Source organism: Muscardinus avellanarius (assembly GCF_963383645.1).
Source record: "Muscardinus avellanarius genome assembly, chromosome: 18".
Lineage (NCBI taxonomy): Eukaryota > Metazoa > Chordata > Mammalia > Rodentia > Gliridae > Muscardinus > Muscardinus avellanarius.
In genome coordinates this window covers 47,277,059-47,296,080 of record NC_137804.1, presented here as the reverse complement: position 1 = coordinate 47,296,080, position 19,022 = coordinate 47,277,059, and the positions used below count along the sequence as shown (strand labels likewise).

The 19,022-nt window shown below is 42.6% G+C and overlaps 1 protein-coding gene across 1 annotated transcript; it reads right to left on the bottom strand.

The window, feature by feature from the left end:
- Nucleotides 1-1,004: 1,004 nt before the first annotated feature.
- Nucleotides 1,005-18,772, bottom strand: LOC308276727 (vomeronasal type-2 receptor 116-like; the record flags this gene model as incomplete). The annotated part of the gene is made up of 7 exons (XM_080715567.1): nt 1,005-1,201; nt 2,928-3,806; nt 4,163-4,175; nt 8,769-8,996; nt 10,537-11,343; nt 16,726-17,017; nt 18,636-18,772. 7 exons carry the CDS (start codon nt 18,770-18,772, stop codon nt 1,005-1,007), a joined length of 2,553 nt encoding a protein of 850 aa, XP_080571693.1.
- Between the last annotated feature and the right edge of the window lie 250 nt (nt 18,773-19,022).

Sequence of the window (19,022 nt, the reverse complement as noted above, 5' to 3'; positions counted from 1 at the left end):
ATAGATAAATTGAATCAGGAAATTCAAATCAATAGACATCTCAGTGCAGCTGCAACAAATGTTTATTACAAAGTCAGTAGGAATTAGAAAGGAAAGAGAAGAGAAGCAGTTTACCTGGCAGAAACACTGGAGAGCCCCAAAATGGAATGCTGCCCAACTTTCTGTCCCCAGCCTTTAGATACAGGGTTAGGTTTATTATTTAAATGGGAAGTTATTATAGCTGTTAATAAGATAATGTGTAACCAGGCTGGAGGCACACAATTGTAATCTCCTTGCTTGGGAGGCAGAGACAGGAGGATCAAATAGGTTTGAAGCCAGCCTTGCTGGTTAAGAGACCCGGTTTCCAAAGAAAAATATAAAATAGGTCTGGGAGTATAGCTGGGAAGTAGAAGGATTTCAGGAACCACAGTACCACCAAATAAAATATAATAAAATAAAAATAAGGTAATGTGTAGTAACTTATTTCCTGGCACATGATGCCTCTTGTCTCTGGGCAGTGTACCTACTAAGTGCAAAAGTTAATGATGCATCTTATGTTTTTTTTTAAATCACGACTGTATCAGTGGCCCATCAACTATGTGTACTTTGAAATAAAGGCCAGGTCACAAAAGAGGAGGTAACCAGAGGCGCTGATCTCCTCTTTGTATTTTTAAGGCTAAGGGCTTTAATTGCATCTATATTTCTGCTATGGGTATCATTAGGACAAAGGGCCTAGAGGAGGAGAGCTCTGCAGTGGACCAGGCCAAGCTACCGCTTCTCCCTGCCTGAGTGCCTGCACAGTGCCCAGATTCTGCCTGCTGTTCACATTTTGTAAATCAATACCAGAGCTAGTTTTCAATACCAGCCATAGGTGTATAGAGTATGGTTTATAAAACAATTTTCAGAAACTAATAAACAACTTATTTACACATGCCAGCAAGTAGCACAAACAACTTGAGAAATTCATAAACAATTTGTTTATGTTGGCCAGCTTATAACTTCAGAAACTTGTCCGGATGGTCAGCCTAGGGCTCAGACCAGCACGTCTGTGCTGCAGTTGATAACAGACCCCAGGTTAGGAGCTGTCTCCTCTCCTCTGATGGAGGCACGTTGTCAATATATTTGAGACTACTGACAGGATTCTGATGGTGTTGCATGAGCCAGGAGGAGCTGCCAAGATACTGAGCAGTCCCCATGAAGTCCAAGGAAGAGCCCTGCCTTCCTACGAGCAGTGTGGGGTGCTTTGCTCACACCACATCACACCACAGCAGCCCAACCCTGTGTGCCACTAATATCCAGTGACCACTACGGCTCCTGTTCTTGTCCCTGCCTGAGGATCCCAAGACTCCAAACCGCTCTATCAACTCTTGAATATCTTATTCCATTCCTGGACTTGGTTTATCATTTCCTACTCCCTGTTTGTATCATATTATTTTTCTAATTAATTAAAGTGCTCTGAGCTTATATAACTGTGTTGTCCAGTACACTTATTCAACCTAAATGGTTAGACTTGCTTGTATGACATGTATTGTTTAAGGCTCATTTGTTGCTAATTGTCTTTGTCAAAGCAACCACTCAACATTCAAACTGAGCCTACCTTCACTTAGACAATTCCTGGTTTCTGTGTGCGTGAACTTCAAGTGTTGAATAAACCTTGGGACATTGTGAAAAGACAACAATTGTGTGTGACAAGACACACAGCCCCCAGTGCCACAAAAAATAAAAAAAAAAATTTCCTGATGGGACTTTGTTTATTATAACTGGGAACAGCCCCTTGTTGTGTACACAGGGAGGGTGGGCAGTTCCCGGCAGCCACACACTATCTTGGAGGAAGTGTTCCTTTCAGGACACAGCTCCCTGGGACTACACCTCCACTCCCAGAACCCGAGATCTGGCAAGAAGTGCACCCAGATCTCAGCACAGGAGGAAGGGAGGTGGTCTTGGCTGACTCTTCACACAAAGAGGCAAGAGCAACCCGGGACTCTCCTGGGCCTCTTCTCTCCACTATGCCCACAACTGCATGGCCCTCTCCTCCTGACATGCTGAAAGCCTCCCATGGCTTCTGTGGCATGAAGCTCTTGTTCCACCAAACCCTGGCTGTCACGTGTTTCTTGACTGCTTACTCCAGGTGAACAAGCAGGGGGCACTGGCCCTGGACTCAGAAATCAGGTTGGATGGCAAAATAATTGTCTCAATAAAAACTCATAGCACAGTGAATAAAATCTAAGGACAAAACTATAAAAGTTCAACTAAATAAAAACTGATGGGACCAAGAGTTGAGCCCAGGGACAATTCAAACCTTTTTATTTTTCATTTGAAAACAGCACCTCACTAAGTTGCTGAGATTGACCTGAAACTTCCAATCCTCCTATCTCAGCCTCCCAGGTACTGGGAAGACAGGTGTGTGCCACCAAGGCTGGCTCCCTAAGTAATATTTAGGTAAGGAGCAAATAGGTATCATGCATATTACATAATTCAATATAGAAAGATGTCCTGCTTCTGAATATGCAGGAGGCACAAAAAGAAGAAAGTAGATAAAGTTTATGTTACAGTTAGAGTCAAAAGCAACCTGAGTAATTATTATGGAATCAGTGATCATCCCAGAAAATGTCTGCAACCAGATGTGGTGGCACACACCTGTCTTCCCAGTACCTGGGAGGCTGCAACCAGAGCATAGTAGGTTCCAGGACAGCATCAGCAACTTAGCAAGGCTCTCAGAAACTTACAGAGACCGGTTTAAACACACACAAAAAAAAATTGGGAATGTACCTCAGTGGTAGAATGCCCCTGGGCTCAATCCTCAATATCTAGAAGGAGAAGGAAGACAGGAAGACAATACAAAAACTCAACCAGGCTAGATTTTTGTCTCAAGCTTTAAAAAAGAGAGGGAGATTTATGAGAAAAGTCCTCAGAAATCTTATTTCTCCTAGAACTTCTGTCCTTCAGACCTTTCAGAGAGTTCTTCTCAGGTCTTAGGAGAATGATGTAGCACTTGGGGGCAAAGATGCAGCCCAGAAGCCCCGCACTGGAGGCCAAGATGGAGAAGACCTCCACGGCCACCATGGCCTTCCCCTTGCTGCTGTGGTAGACAGGGAGGAAGGTGACCCAGACACTGCAGAACAGCAGTGTGCTGAAGGTCAGGAACTTGGCTTCGTTGAAGGTGTCAGGCAGGTTCCTGGCCAGGAAAGCCACAGTGAAGCTCCCCAGGGCCAGGGTACCCAGATATCCCAAAACACAGTAGAAGGCGATGACTGAGCCCTTGTTGCACACAATGAAAATGTGGCCATGTTCAGAGAGTGCATCACTGTCAACAAAGGGAGGAGAGGTTCCCAGCCAGATTGCACAGAGCATCACTTGGATCAGGGAGCAGATAGGTATGATGAAATTAGGAGCCCCTGACACCAGCAGCTGCCTCATCCTTCTCCCAGGACCAGTGGCTTTGAAGGCTAGAACCACAGTGACCGTTTTAGCCAAGACAGTGGAAACAGCCACAGTGAACCCAACTCCAAAGGTAATCTGCTGGAGGATGCAGGTGGCCATGTTGGGACAGCCAATGAAGAGCAAGGAGCAGAGGAAGCAGAAGGCGAGGGAGATGAGCAGGACATAGCTGAGAGCACGGTTGTTGGCCTTGACGATTACAGTGTTGTTGTGCTTCAAAAAAACCCCAAGCACCCCAGCTGTGAGTGCAGAGAAGCCCAGAGCAGCACAGGCCAGAGCCATACCCAAGGGGTCCTCATAAGCCAGGAAGGCCACCACCTTCGGGAGGCAGAGACTCTTCTCTGTGTTTGGGTACTCATGCAGGGGGCACTGGGTACACTGTTCTGATTCTGGAAGGGAAACATCAGTAGTTCATAGTTATTGATGTGTCCTATTTGCCATATCTAAGTCCACAGTCACCACTAAAATGTTACAGTGAGGACAGGATGCCCCTGATGTTCAAGAGAAGCCCCTGAGCAGTCTGTGCCATCTCTGACAGGAGAATGCTGAATCCACCCTCCCAGGGACACTGAGCTCACTGTGTGTCCAGGTGGCTCTTCCTGTGGCTCAGTCATGTCACCAAGTCCCCTCCTTCACCTTGGGTTTTCTCATGACTGGAGGACTGCCATGCTTATAACACTGACCCAGAGCCATCAGCAGAAAGCTTTCCTGATACATGCTCAACCCAGAGGTCAACTTCCTATACCATACAGCACCTCCTATGCCTGAGAAATGTGACAGAGATTACTGTAGGGTGGCTGTGAACTTTTACCTGTTTTATTGGAAATGTGTCCCTCTGGGCATAGAACACAGGTAAAACAGCAGACAGGTCTTCCTTCCTGGGGGATTCTCCTGAATCCTGGGCCACAGTTCTGGCTGCACACAGACTGAGGAGTCTGAGGGAAACCAGGTGATGCTTAGTATGTGCTGCGTTATTATCTACTTTAACAGTAAGTCAGAATCTCTCTCCAAATGAGAAAGAACTTTGACCTGAAAGAGAAGGTCATCTCTCATAACACCAAAGGTCACCATTGGATCCTACAGAGACACCTGATTCAGGGCTCCTATGCTGAGCTGCTGTCTCTCCTCAAGTTATCACCAAATGTCACCATGGCACAGGATCATGTTGGGTTTAGACATCACCAGCCACACACCCAGGCTTCTCTCTCTTTTTATGTTACCTCCTTTCTGTATAAGATTCTCTGTGGTTCTTTCAGGTGGTATGCCTGAGAATATTATAGAGTTTCATCTTTGATGTGGATTGTGGACTGACTCTCTCTCTCCCTCTCTCTCTCTCCCTATCTCTCTCACTGTATCTCTATCTCTACATCAAATCTACAGAGAAACTCAGAGTTGTGACACACCACTTGGTGCTGAGATAAAGGATTCACACTTGACATCACCTCAGGACTCTTATTACTTAACTACTTTTGAAGTAACTGGAATTGAACACAGAGCCTTGAGCATGCTGGGCAAGAGCTATACCCCTGAGCTGTACCCTAAGCACTTCAAGACCCTATTTGTTTATTTTTTATTTATCAATTTATTTTTTTATAATGTGCATGAACCAGAGTTCATTTAGAGAGAGTGATACAGATTAGTTATAAGATAAAAAGTTATTTTCTTGTTTGTGTGTTTGTTTCTTAATTTTTTTATTGGTGCACTGTATTCATACATCATAATAGGATTAAAAAAAAGTTTTGTAGACATACATGCACACTTCGCTTAGTTAGCCCCTATCTAATTCCCACCCCATTCCTTCCCCATCCCTCCTTCCCATGCTTGGCTTAGTGGTTGACATCTAGTATTATAGCAATTTATCCAGAATTAACAATGATAATCTCACATAACAGATTCATTTGTCTGATACCAAGCTTTTGATGACTTAGAGATAACATTTCAGTATTTCTTTTTGCTTTCTTTCTTACTAGAGGATATTTTTTATTTTTTTAATGTGAAACTATCATACATTTATTTATTTATTTTTCAGAAAAAACCTATCCTAACATAAAATATGAACTCTAATACTCAATCTCAAAAAAGAACAAAGCTAGAAGATGTGCTGAAAGGCTCCATTTTAAAAGAAAAATTATAAGCCCCTAGCAGCCAGCTAATAGTTAAAAAGAAAAAATATTTTTACTGCAGCTTAAGAAGTATAGGCTCAAGAATGAGAAATATGCAATAAGCCCACCCTGTTCCAGGAACCTACCTAGCATCTTATCTATACTGAGCGGGTCAGCGCGCCCTGTGCCGAGAACCTGCTGACTACACCTGGTATCTTATCTAACACTTGACTACAGAATGTACTTTTCAAATGTTTCTGTAATTTTCTGTAAACGCATGCAATCTGGCCCAAACCCCCCTAACTAGTGGTTTTTTCCTTATAAATACCCTCTGTTTCAGTCGCTCGGGGCCGAACTCCTATACGAGTCAGCCCCAGTGCACTGGCTTCTTAATAAACCTTTTGTTTTTTGCATCAAGGAAAAAAGTCTCTCGTGTGTACTTGGACTCGCGTATCCCAAGGCTTGATTGAGGGTCTCCCCTCTGCGGGGGTCTTTCAGTACTTTTTCTGATTTCAAACCTCATAAGGCTAAAATAATTGAAACAGTGTAGTGCTGCTATAAAGGCAGATATATAAACCAGTGGAGTAAAATAAAAAGCCTAGAAATAAATTATTCCATATATGGTCAAGTTATTGTTGTCAAGGTTTCCAAGAACATTTGGTGAAGAAAATAGTAATTTTTTCACTAAATATTGTTGAAAAATAATAATTACATGAAAAATAATAAAATTGGACCCTTACCTAACACCATATACAAATATTAACTCAAATTAGATAAAAGACCTAAATATAAATCTTTAGACTATAAACTTTTAGGAGAAAATCTGGGTCATAAAACTTCACAACATTGAAATGTGCAGTGATTTCTTGGATATGATTTCAAAGGCACAGGAAACAAAATAGTAAACAAACAAACTTCCTAAAAAATAAAAAAAATTGTACATCCAAAGACAATGTAAACAGAGTTAAAAGTTACTTATAGAATGGGATAAAATATTTCCAAATTCTATACCTGAAGGTATATTAATATTCCAAATAGAAATCCTAAAATTTAGCAACAATAAAAGCAAACAATACAATTTAGAGATAGGTAAAAGACTAACATAAATAATGAATCTCCACAGATAACCAATCTTAGTTGTCTGCTGGATGGAAAATCTTGTTTCTCTGGTTCTGGTGTGTATTACCTATTTCTTCATTGTAGTTAATCTCTTTGAGTATATTCTCTAGCACTGATTTTGAAGACATAAATTCCTTGAGTTTCTGTTTGTCATGGAAGCTTCTCATTTCCCGATCTAATTTGATAGAAAGTTTTTCTGGGTAGGAAATTTTTGGCTGGAAGTTGTTTCCTTTCAGAGTTTGTAATATATTACTCCAAGCCCTTCTGGCTTTCATGACTTGGTTTGGGAAGTCGGGAGTGATTCTAATTCATTTGCCTCTGAATGTTACTTGGCCTTTTGTTTTTGTTGCCTTTAAGATTCTCTGCTTGACTTCCACATTGGTCATTTTGACAATTATGTGGCATGGGGAACCTCTTTTCTGATCCTGTCTAAGGGAGTTCTATAAGTTTCCTGGACCTGTGTATCAACCTCTTGCTCTATGCTTGAAACATATTCTGCTATTATTTCTTTAAAGAGATTATTGATCCCTTTGGTTTCACCTTCTTTTCCCTCCTCTATTCTGATTGTTCTTAGGTTAGCTCTTTTAAAATGGGCTCATATTTCTTCAATGTCAGATTCCTGCTGTCTGATTTTTTTTCTAAGTTATAAATTATGCGTTTGTTTTTGGAGTAATCCTCTTCTAGGAGCGAGATTCTATTCTCCATGTGGTCTAATCGATTGTTTTTACTTTGAATTGAGGTCTTTACCTCAATGATTGCATCCTTTATGTCTTTTAGAGTCCCTCTAAATTCTTTTAGAATGTCCTGTATTATTTCTACAGTTATATTCTTGATTTGATCTTCTGGAGATCTCTGAATTTCTGTGTTATCAGGTTCTGATAATATGGGGTTGTGGGCATTCATTGCTCTATTATTGTTCCTCTTTCCCATGATTTCAGAATTTTGTGCCTTCCCTGGGTCACTACGACTTCCCTTAGCATGCTCTGTCTCTAGTCTATGGTAACCTCAGCTGCCACTACTCCTTTATGGGTTGCATCGCAAAGTCTCAGACCCAGGGAGTAAATCAACTCAGCACAAGACCATGGGGGTGCTGGGCTGGGTGTTTTCCCATGGGGAGCTGCGACTAGGGTGTGGTATCTCTGCCACTGCTACTCCTTCACTGGATTAGACTGCAAAATCTCAGACCCAGGGAGATTATCAAAGTCCCTGGGCATGCAGTACATGGATTTTTCCTTTAGGGGCCACAATTACACTCACAATTATTGTGTGTGTTGATCAGTAGCTGTTGAGAGTGCTATGAACCTGCTGCCACTGCTGGCAATATGGCACCACTGCCATGCCCTCGGCCATGAGTCTAGAGCTGCTGTAAATATAGAGCTGCTGCCAGGCCCTCGGCTGTGAGGCTGGAGCTGCTGGCAATATGGCGCCGCTGCCATGCCCTTGGCCGTGAGGCTGGCGTATTTCTATTCTGGTTTTGAGCTCTGTTCTGAGTCTCTGGAAGGCGTGATGAGCTTGACCACTGGGAGTTTTAGACGTTATTTGCGCTGAAAGAACTGCTGAATTACACCCGAGTGATACGCAGCTGCTCACTTCAGCTTCTTCTTTACCTTTCCTCTCTGCATCCTGGTGCTGTGAGGGACGATGGTGCCGGCATGGCCCCGCTGCACATTGCGAGCTTGATTTCTGGTCTCTGGTTGTTCTTCTAGTCTTTTATTTTTCTCTATTCCTTGTGTTTACATTTTTTATTTCTATGCTGATGGCATTTTCAGGCTATGAAAAGCACTGATTTTGTGGAAATAGAGATCGAGTTTTAGCAAGGCTCGTAAACGCTGCTTTTCTCGGTCGCCATCTTCCCGAAAGTCCATCAATTCATTTTTTTTATTGTGGTACTACTGATTGAAGCCAGGGAGAGTCTACAACTGAGCTAGCTCTATTTTATTTTTATGTTTGTGTTTCCTTTTCTTTATGTCTTTGAAACAGTCTTGCTATGTTGTTCAGGCTGTCCTGGAACCTGCAATCTTCCTGGATCAGCATCCCAAGTTACTACGGTTACACACATGTTCCATCACACCTTGCCCCGACTATACTCATGATCCTCTTTGTTTATTCAGTAAGGAAACAGAATCATACCTGTGTGAAGCCAATAGGCCACTCTATGATCTCTTCATTGATGACCAAGCCTTGATGGAGGAGACTTCCAGAGGCAAACTCCCCTACTTTAACCAGCAACCCAAGACCACCAGGGAAATTCACAGCATTCTGGATATCATACATGGCCGCATTGTTTCCTTTCTTGTCTAAGGATATGAGCTGTCCTGCACTGTTGGTAAACTGGAGTTTCTTCAGGAGTGGATGGAGCTGGAGGAGAGGCATTGATGTGGCAATGAGGTGTGCAGACAAATGGAAGGTAGAAAGCCCTTAATTCCTAGGCAGTCCTTCTTCCCACCTCTCTAGACTCAATTCCTCCTGGGGAAAGATACTGGTCAGTATGTTTCAATGGTCACCTCTCGTGGGCTCTAGGGAAGGGAAGAGTTCTCCCATGGGCACAGGGGTGGAGCCCTGGAGTCCAGGGATTCTAGGATGTGTCAAGAGGGTGGCACTGGAAGAGGATCTGCCCAACCCTGACCAGCAAAGCCTATTTGGAGCAGCTTGGAAGCTAATCCTTGAACTTAGTAAGGCCCCAAGAGTGGTGGGGCTTTTCAGAACCTGCATTCTGGGGAGGGACGACTGGTGTGTGCATGTCACACCTCATCAAAACAGAAAGAATGCCAAATGTGGTGGCACACCTTTGCAATTCACCTGGACACAGTGACCTCCTTTTCAAAGTACCAACATATCATAAGAACCAAATGGCACATTTAACATTATTATAGGAAAAATAGAAATTAGATGGTAGTTGAGACATTCTGACATTGCTTTTTACATATTTGCCTTTATCTTCAGAGTAAACTTATTTAGATATTCCAGGATTCTGATTAGTGATGTTGATTATTGTTAATTAGTTGATAAATGTATTTTATACACAGACTATAGATTCAGATCAGTTAGGATTAAAATCAATAAACATCCATCTCAAATCTGGTGGGCAGTCTGAGATGATAGGAAACATACATGGTCTCCTACTTAGAAGTGGAGCCAAAAGCTACATTGCAGCTGATTTTTAAGTTTTGGGAAATTAATAATCTCTAAACTAGATGCAATGGCACATTCCTGTTACCAAGTATTTGGGAGGCTGAACGGGTGGATCGAGAATTCAAGGCCCACATCAGACTCTCAGTGAGGCTCTCAAAAACTTTTGAAACCATGTATCAAAATTAATATAAAACTTGAGAGATATTTAAAAACATTTAGAGCTGGAGGTGTCCTGACTTTGAAAATAATATGGAACAATAAGAAGGAGGAGAAAGAGAAAGGAGAGGAGGAGGCTTAAGAACAATTCATTTCCCAGAGTCATAACTTATATGTAATCAAGATATAAAGCAATAGAGCCTAAATGGGTAGAGTCCAATTTTTTGATGCAAAGTACCCAGAATCAGACATGGGCACTGAGTCTATATCTCCTGGCATTAGATACATTCTAAAAAAAAGTGCAGATCAGAGAAATTTTAATCATCCTCTCATTTACAAATTGTGTTCACATATTTGAAAGCAATTTATCCTGCAATAGAAAATGATATCCTGGTCAGTTTTCTAATTAAATAGTCTGAGATGGAAGCTCCCAGAAGCAGAATTCTCCCCACATGTGTAAAGTCCCAGCTACACCTAGAGTCAGTGTGAAAGTGCCCACGTTCTTTGTTGCCAGATCCTGCTGGTCTAGAAATGAAAACAGTCAGAATGCCCCTCACTATGTGGGTACCTACAGGTGCTCAGCCCTTGCTTGCTACTGAGGAAGCCTTACCTGCCATGGAGGGGGCCTGGGCTGCTCTGCATCCTCTGGAGATCCCTGTGCTATTCTCTCCACAAGCACCTCATGGAGGACGTGGGCCACGGCATACACGGCATTATAGAGGAAATAGCTGGAATCAGATAACATCATGATGTCGCTATATTGTGCCATAGTCTCTAAGGAGGTATTTGGTTCACACTCTCCAATCTTCCCACATGATGAGCCAGTGGGTGAGCAGTTAAAATGGGAAGTCCAAAATTTACTGAAGAAAAAATCATCTGGGTACTGGGAAGGGGTGACAGTCTTGAGAAAGTTGTGGAAGCCAGGGATTTCTCGCTTGTGTTGTGAAAATGAGAAGCTTCCATGGAAAGAATGCAATATTTGATGCATCTCTAACACAGTGATATCCCACTTGTCTGCCATGATCCACACCTTTCCCATGGTGAGAAGAAAAGCTCCCACAAGGTCCACTATGATGAGACTCTCTGCTTCTCCATAGAGTATATGCACATTTGCAGGTGGAATGCTGAGCCTACTCAGGGCAGAGAGGATACGTGTTGTATCTACTTTCTTAAGGGCAGGGAGCCTTTCTGTTAAGGCCACACAGATATCTTTTTTCACCATATCCACATTCAGAGCCTGAAGGAACTGTTCTCCTTTCAAGTCATCAGATATGAAGATGGCCACCCAAGTCCAGCCAAAATGCAACAGTAATGAGACCACTGCATGGACCAGAGAGCTGTCCTCTGGGGCCATCTGGTAGAGTGATGGGAACTGGTTTTTGTCACTTAGCATGGGATCAAAAGGTCCATACGTGATCTGATAAAGCAAACAAAATATGATTCTGAGTTTATTGGGCCTTGGGTTTGTTTCTCCTGAGAAAGGAATTAGACATCTGTACATTACAGGGCTAATCAGACAAGCAAAGTTGCGCACATCAGTGACCTCTGTCATTGTGAGGCTCAGAAAGGAGGATTGCACATTGGAGACCAGCACCAGGAAATTGACAAGGCCTTGTTTCAAAGAAAAAAAATGAGCCAGGTTTGGTGGCACACATTTGTAATTGCAACACTTGGGAGGCTGAGACATGAAGATCGCGGTTTTCAGACAGCCTCAACTACTTAGTGAGGCCCTCTGCAACTCAGTGAGACCATGATTTCAAATACAAAATAAAAAATAAACTTGGGGGTATACTTTGAAGGCAGAATACTTCTGAGTTCAGTCTCCAGTACAAAAAAAAATAAAAATAATAACTAACAAAATATACAAGTTCTCTGTCCTAGAAGAGAATCTCCCCAAGTTCAAATCATAGAGAGAAAGGGAGAGGGAAAGGGAAAGGAAGGAGAGGGAGGGAGGGAGGGAGAGAGAGAGAGAGAGAGAGAGAGAGAGAGAGAGAGAGAGAGAGAGAGAAGAAATTCAACTGAATAAAATACTTTTGAGTCAAGGGGAAGACCTATAGACCTTATCTGTTCGCTCATTGTGGGCAGAAAAAAACACTATGTCTGAGTGTTCTTACCTTTAAAAAGTGAAAAGGATCCACACTGACATACAATCATAATCCCTGTACTTGGTTGACTGAGAAAGGAGGATCGCAGGTTCTCAGTCAGCCTCTGCACCTTAGTTAGGCTCTAATTCAAAATAAAAATAAAATGGGTCTTGGGGTGTTACTTAGAAGGAGAATGCCCCTGGATTTGGTGCACAGTATCACAATTTAAAAAGGTATATAGACTTCTGGGAAGATGGCGACAGAGAAAAGCGGGGCTTATGAGCTCTGCTAACAACCAATCTCTATTACCACAAAATCAGCGCCTTTCATAGCCAGAAAACACCATCAGCAGAGAAACAAAAAATGTAATTACATGGGACAGAGAAAAAGAGGGCTGGAAAAACGAGACACCAGAAGGCAACCAGACCGCAGTGCTGCAGCCGGAGCCGCAGCACGAAGCAGCAGGTGAAATTTTCTCTTGCAGCACCAGGCTCCAGAGAGGAGGGGAACTCAGAACGGAGCTCAGAGCCAGAGAGGAGATACGCCAGCCTCACAGCCGAGGATGTGGTAACAGCGCCTTACTGCCGGCGGCAGCAGCGAGCTCACCAGATGGCACCAGACCAATGCACTCAACAGCCCACCAGGCTCCAGAGAGGAGTGGTGGACAGCGAGCCGAGGTGAGCCGCTGCGGATCAGCCAGGAGGAATTCGGCAGATTTCTCGGCACAGGGAGTATCTAAAGCTCCCAGAGGCTGGGCTCAGCACACCCTGCAGGGACTCAGAGCGGAGCTCAAAAACGGAAAAGAAATACGCCAGCCTCATGGCCCAGGGCATAGCAGCGGCGCCATATTACCACCAGCAGCATCAGCAGTGGATTCACCGAGTCCACTACAGCTCCATCTGCGCACTCAACAACGGTGAGTCAAATTGTTGCCCCTAGAGGAGAAATTCCAGTACTGTACTCCCAGGGAATTGACCCAGTGGGGGAGGGGCGGTGGCAGAGATATCACACCATAGGAGAACGCCTAACCTGGCACCCCCCCCATGGTCTAAAGCAGCCTCGATAGACTCCGTGGGTCTGACACTCTGTGATACAACCCAGTAGAGGAGTAGTGGGGACTGAGATACCACAGACTCGAGATCCAGAGCACCTTAAGTGAAGTCATAGTGACCCAAGGGAAGAACCCAGAGAAGGCACAAACTTCCAAAATCATGGGAAAGAGGAATAACAATGGAGCAATGAATGCCCACAACCCCACAACATCAGAACCCGATAAAACAGAAATACAGAGATTTCTAGAAGATTAAATCAGGAAAATAACTGTAGAAATAATAGAGGGGTTTCAAAAAGAATTCAGAGAGAGCCAAAAAGAGATAAAGGATGCAATTAATGAAGTAAAGGCCTCAATTCAAAGTACAAACAACCGATTAGACCACATGGAGAATAGAATCACGCTCTTAGAAGATGATCACTCCAAAAATGAGCGTATAGTTTCTAACTTAGAAAAAAAAAAATCTGACAGCAGGATTCTGACATTGAAGAAATATGGGTCCATTTTAAGAGAGCCAACCTAAAAATAATGGGAATAGAGGAGGGAAAAGAAGGTGATACCAAAGGGATCAGCAATCTCTTCAAGGAAGTAATAGCAGAAAATTTTCCAAACATAGAGCAAGAGGTTGATACACAGGTTCAGGAAACTTATAGAACTTCCTTTAGAGAGTATCGGAGAAGAAGATTCCCCACGCCACATAATTGTCAAAATGACCAATGTGGAAGCCAAGCAGAGAATCTTAAAGGCAACAAAAACAAAGGGCCAAGTAACATTCAGAGGCAAACCAATTAGAATCACTCCAGACTTCCCAAACCAAGTCATGAGAGCCAGAAGGGCTTGGAGTAACATATTCCAAACTCTGAAAGAAAACAAATTCCAGACAAAAATTTCCTACCCAGCAAAACTTTCTATCAAATTAGATGGGGAAATAAGAAGCTTCCATGACAAACAGAAACTCAAGGAATTTATGTCTTCAAAACCAGCGCTAGAAAAAATACTCAGAGATTAACTACAAAGAACAATTAGGTAACACACACCAGAACCAGAGAAACAAGATTTTCCATCCAACAGACAACTAAGATTGGTTATCTGTGGAGATTCATTATTTATGTTAGTCTTTTACCTATCTCTAAATTGTATTGTTTGCTTTAATTGTTGCTAATTTTTAGGATTTCTAGTTGGAATATTAATATACCTTCAGACATAGCATTTGGAAATATTTTATCCCATTTTATCAGTAACTTTTAACTCTGTTTGCATTGTCTTTGGATACACAATATTTTTTTTATTTTTTAGGGAGTTTGTATACTCTTCTGTTGCCTGTGCCATTGAAATAATATCCAAGAAATCACTGCCAATTACAATGTTGTGAGGTTTAATGACCCAGATTTTCTCCTAAAAGTTTATAGTCTTAAGATGTATATTTAGGTCTTTTATCTATTTTGAGTTAATATTTGTATATGGTGTTAGATAAGGGTCCAATTTTATTATTTTTCATGTAATTATTATTTTTCAACAATATTTAGTTAAAAGATTTGTATTTCCTCCACCAAAAGTTCATGTAAACAATGTCAAAAATAACTTGACAATATATGGAATAATTTATCTCTAGGCTTTTATTTAACTCCAATGATTTATATATCTGCCTTTAGAACAGTACTATACTGTTTCAATTATTGTAGCTTTATATGGTTTGAAATCAGAAAATATACATCTTCTAGCTTTGTTCTCCTTCGAGATTATTTTGGGTATCTAGAGTCCATATTCCATATCAGGATAGATTTTTTCTGAAAAATAAATAAATGTATGATAGTTTCACCTAAAAAATATTCTCTGGTAAGAAAGAAAGCAAAAAGAAATATTGAAATGTTATCGTTAAGTCATCAAAAGCTTGGTATCAGACAAATGAAACTGTTATGTGAGATTATCATTTTTAATATTGGATAAATTGCTAGAATACTAAATTTCAACCACTAAGTCAAGCATGGGAAGGAGGGATGGGGAGGGAATGGGTGGGGATCGGGAAGGGGCTAACTGGGCGATGTGTGCATGTATGTCTACAAAAGTTTTATCTTTATACCATTATGATGTATGAATACAGTACACCAATAAAAATAAATTAAAAAAATAAAATAAATAAAATAAAATAAAATACAAAGGCAAATAAATGGAAAGGTGAAATCTGCAACTGCTTTCACCTCCTGCCTGGGTATAAGGAGGTATGGTGTGGGGTGCAGCACTGAGGTAGCTTATTGTATTTTACTCTTGTGAAGCAGAGCCAGCACCAGCCACCCATGCTGCCTGTGCACACCAATGATGGAATGTCTTCTTACTACACTGACCTACTGATAGTCTGGACTTCATTTATGAACGTGATGACTTAGATCATCTTAAGGATTACTTCCATTTATACTATCTGGGTTTCTCAAGCTTACTTCTCCCTGAACACAATGCTTCTAAGCTACTGCCTGTGTTTGGCAGTGACACCATCCTGATTGTTAGAAGTGTTTCCAGAGCTTCCTGCAAAGAAGCAGTGACTTGATGAGGTCTGATTCCTCAGCTCTGTCATCACTCTGACCAAAGGGCCTGATGAGAAGAGCTGAGATGAGGAAAGGTCTACTAGGTTCACAGATTTAGAGGTTCTGGAGTTGCCATTCCTCTATCCATGTTCAGAAGTCTCCAAGGCAGAGACTTTGGTGACAAGACATGGCAGAGGGACAGAGCTCACAGCTCATGGCAGGAGAAAGCAGCAAGTGAGATGGGGGATCTAGAGACAGATATAATTCCCAAGACTATGCGCACAACCACTTCAGCCATCCATATCTCACTTTTCCAGGTGGCTGGTGTGTAATAGTGAATCCCAAAATATATGCTTTAGGGGAAATGTCACTGGATGGGCTCTCAAGAGATCTGCTTGGATGGACATGAGCGAGGCAGGCTGGGCAGAGGCTGTGGGTAAGCCCCAGGTTGGATTTCTCTGAGCCTCCGCTCTCCTTGGGATCCTTAGAGGCACAATGGACTTTATTGTTGCTTCAGATGCCAGCCAGATGCCCAGGAGCTGCTCTCCCTACACCTGACAGTCTCTGGTGGAGGCATCTGAAGTTGTCATGTCCTGTGTGGACAGTCTCTATGCTGATGTCGTCTCCAGGGAGGCTCACAGGTATGAGCCATCGGGAGTCAATCTTCCCAGTGTGTGGGAGACTAATATATAGCTGAGACTTATTTATTTATTTATTTATTTATTTATTTATTTATTTAGTTTTGCATTGGGGATTGAGCTCAAGGGCATTCTACCTCTGAGCTACATTCCCAGCTAAGCAAAATTTTTCATTTGCAAACAGAATCTCACTGAGTTGCCTAGGGACACATTATGTTTCTGAGCCTGGTCTCCAACCTGTGGTCCTGCTCACACAGCCTCCCAAGTACTGGGATCACAGATGAGCTCCATGTCGTGCTTACTTAGATGCTTAATAGCAAGAGCTCCTTCTTCATCTTTCTCCTCACACTAATGATAGTCTCAAGCATTTGGGAATTCACTGAGACCCAATCACCTGAACCCTCATGAGTAATAAACACTCAAATTCCACTTTGTCTTGATCACACAGTAGAAACAAGCACTAGGGGAAATCTGCACATTTCTTTACAGAATTCTTGGCCAACTTACCTGAGGGGTTCTGTAGAGCTGCAACAGGGCTCCAATCTCAGCTGAAAATGTTGGCGAGGTCCCAGCGATGGCGGCAACAGGACTGTACTTGCTCTTGCACACGTAGTTGGGGAGAAATACGTCACCACCTGACAGCCACATCAGAGTGTCATGAAGGGTCCTGTGTTCACTGGAGTAGACATTGTAAAGCTGAAACCCCAAGGTCAGGTTGGGGAGCAGGTGCGGGTCCCTGTTGATCTCCTCGATGGTGAAGTAAAAGGCCAGCACATGTTGGTATTTCTTCCAAAGCCACCTGGACAGAGGAGCAGCATCAGGGAGAAAGTGAGGTCAGGAGGTTCAGGGGCAAGTCCTGAGCCAGCATCAGCACCAGACAGACTAGATCCAGGAGGCAATGCAGAGGTGGCCCTGGCCTTTGGACCCTGTGCATGTAATGTTCATAGGGTAGTAGATGATCTTGAAATGGCTCTTGGATTTTGAGAAGCAAACTGTATCCTTAACTTTGAGAAATTTGTGAGTCATTTGGAGTGGGCTGAGGTGGAGATGTGCTGGATGCTATTGCTATCAACTGGACCACTTTGCTGAAGTTTCTATAAATTCAAGGTGAATTGATGGGCACAACAGTAGCAGGAAGTTGTTAGGGAAATGAGTGAGTGTGACTCACATCCTTTTTCAAAAACCCTCTTGTTTTATGATGCTGAGGATTGAACCCAAGCAGAACCTAGGCTTTCTACCATTAAGCCACACCCTCTCCACATAATAGTTTTTTCTTGAAAATAGGTCTCTGTAGTGTACCAAGAGTTTCACTAAGTTTCTGAGACCTGCACTGAACCTGTTATTTTCCTGTCTCTGTCTCCCAAATGCTGAGATTATAGCCATGAGCCAAGAAGCCAGCTCGGACAAACCTGTGCTCCTTTTCCTCTTAGAGCAGAACCAAGCCAGAAGCAGTGCTGGTTCTCCCTGTGTTCAGGAATCCTTAGCCAGCCTCTGTGCTGCCTGCTGACCAAAGCTTTGGGAACAGTTTCCCCTTTCCCAGGTTCCCAGATGGATTCTGAGCAGCTGATGCTGTACAGAGCTGTTATAATCTAATCCACAGACAGTTAAGAGAGCCGGCCGGTCATAATGTTTTTCTTCAAATGTGAACACATTATTCAGGACCTATAATTCATTTATGTAGGTTTCGACATCTTTTTTTGTTCCTGGACTTTCTTTGTAGAGAATGTTCCTTGAAACTTCTTCCTCTATTCTGCCCTTTCTCTGCTATTTTTCTACCTAGATTTACCAAAAGTAGTTCTTGGATTTTAGAGCTACCTCTCAAAGGCTTATATTTCTGAAATAATTCATTTAATAAAAAGCTTTTATCGTGTGTGTGTGTGTGTGTGTGTGTGAGTGTGTGATTATTTGTATGAAAACCAGCGCCACTCTACCTTTAAGATACATCCAAACCTTTTTTTTTATTTTTCCTGGGGCAATGGAGATCGATCCTAGGGGCTTTATACCTGTGAAAAATATCCCAGCCCTTTTAATTTAATTTACTTTCCTAAAAGAGAGCTTTGCTAAGTTTCTGAGGATTTTTTTTTTTACAAAAATAAATATCAGCAAGCCAGGGTTGAGGCACAAGCTTGCAATCGCAGTTTTGGGGAGGCTAAGACAGGAGAATCTTGCCTTGCAGACAGCCCTAGCTTCTTAGTGAGTCCCTTTGCATCAAAGTGAGACCCTGTTTCTAAATAAGGATTAAAAATAGAACTGGGGTGTAGCTCAGAGAACGAATGCCCCTGGATCCAATCCCCAGAGCCAAAAAGAAGACATTAAACACACAGAAAATCACACATCCACGGGCAAGCATAACACTGGTTTAGAGTGGAACTTATATAGCAGGTTGTCTGCCCCTTGATTTCATTAAAGAAGATTACCAGACCATGGAGAAATCCTGCGTTGCATAGTAAAGTTGGAAAAAGAGCCCCAGCACCAGGTCTCCTTCTTTCTGGATATTCGGCCTCCGGTATTTCCAACACATCATGAAGTAGTCTTCCTTGGAGGATGAGGACATGTGCAAGGGCTGCAAAATCAGGAAGAAGAGAGACAGAGAGAAGGACATCTCAGGCTCCCCCATATATGGACAGTGCTGCTTTCAGGTTGAGCTGCTCAGTTGAGGAGCAGGATGCAGGTGTCGTCTGTGCAGGCACAATGGCGTCCCCCTGTTGTCAGATGTCCTGAACTTGTGCAAAGTGTGCAGACAGGCTTCCCAGCAAAGACACAGGGAGAAGTAAAGGGTGCGCCAAGGGAGTCACGAAGCTGAG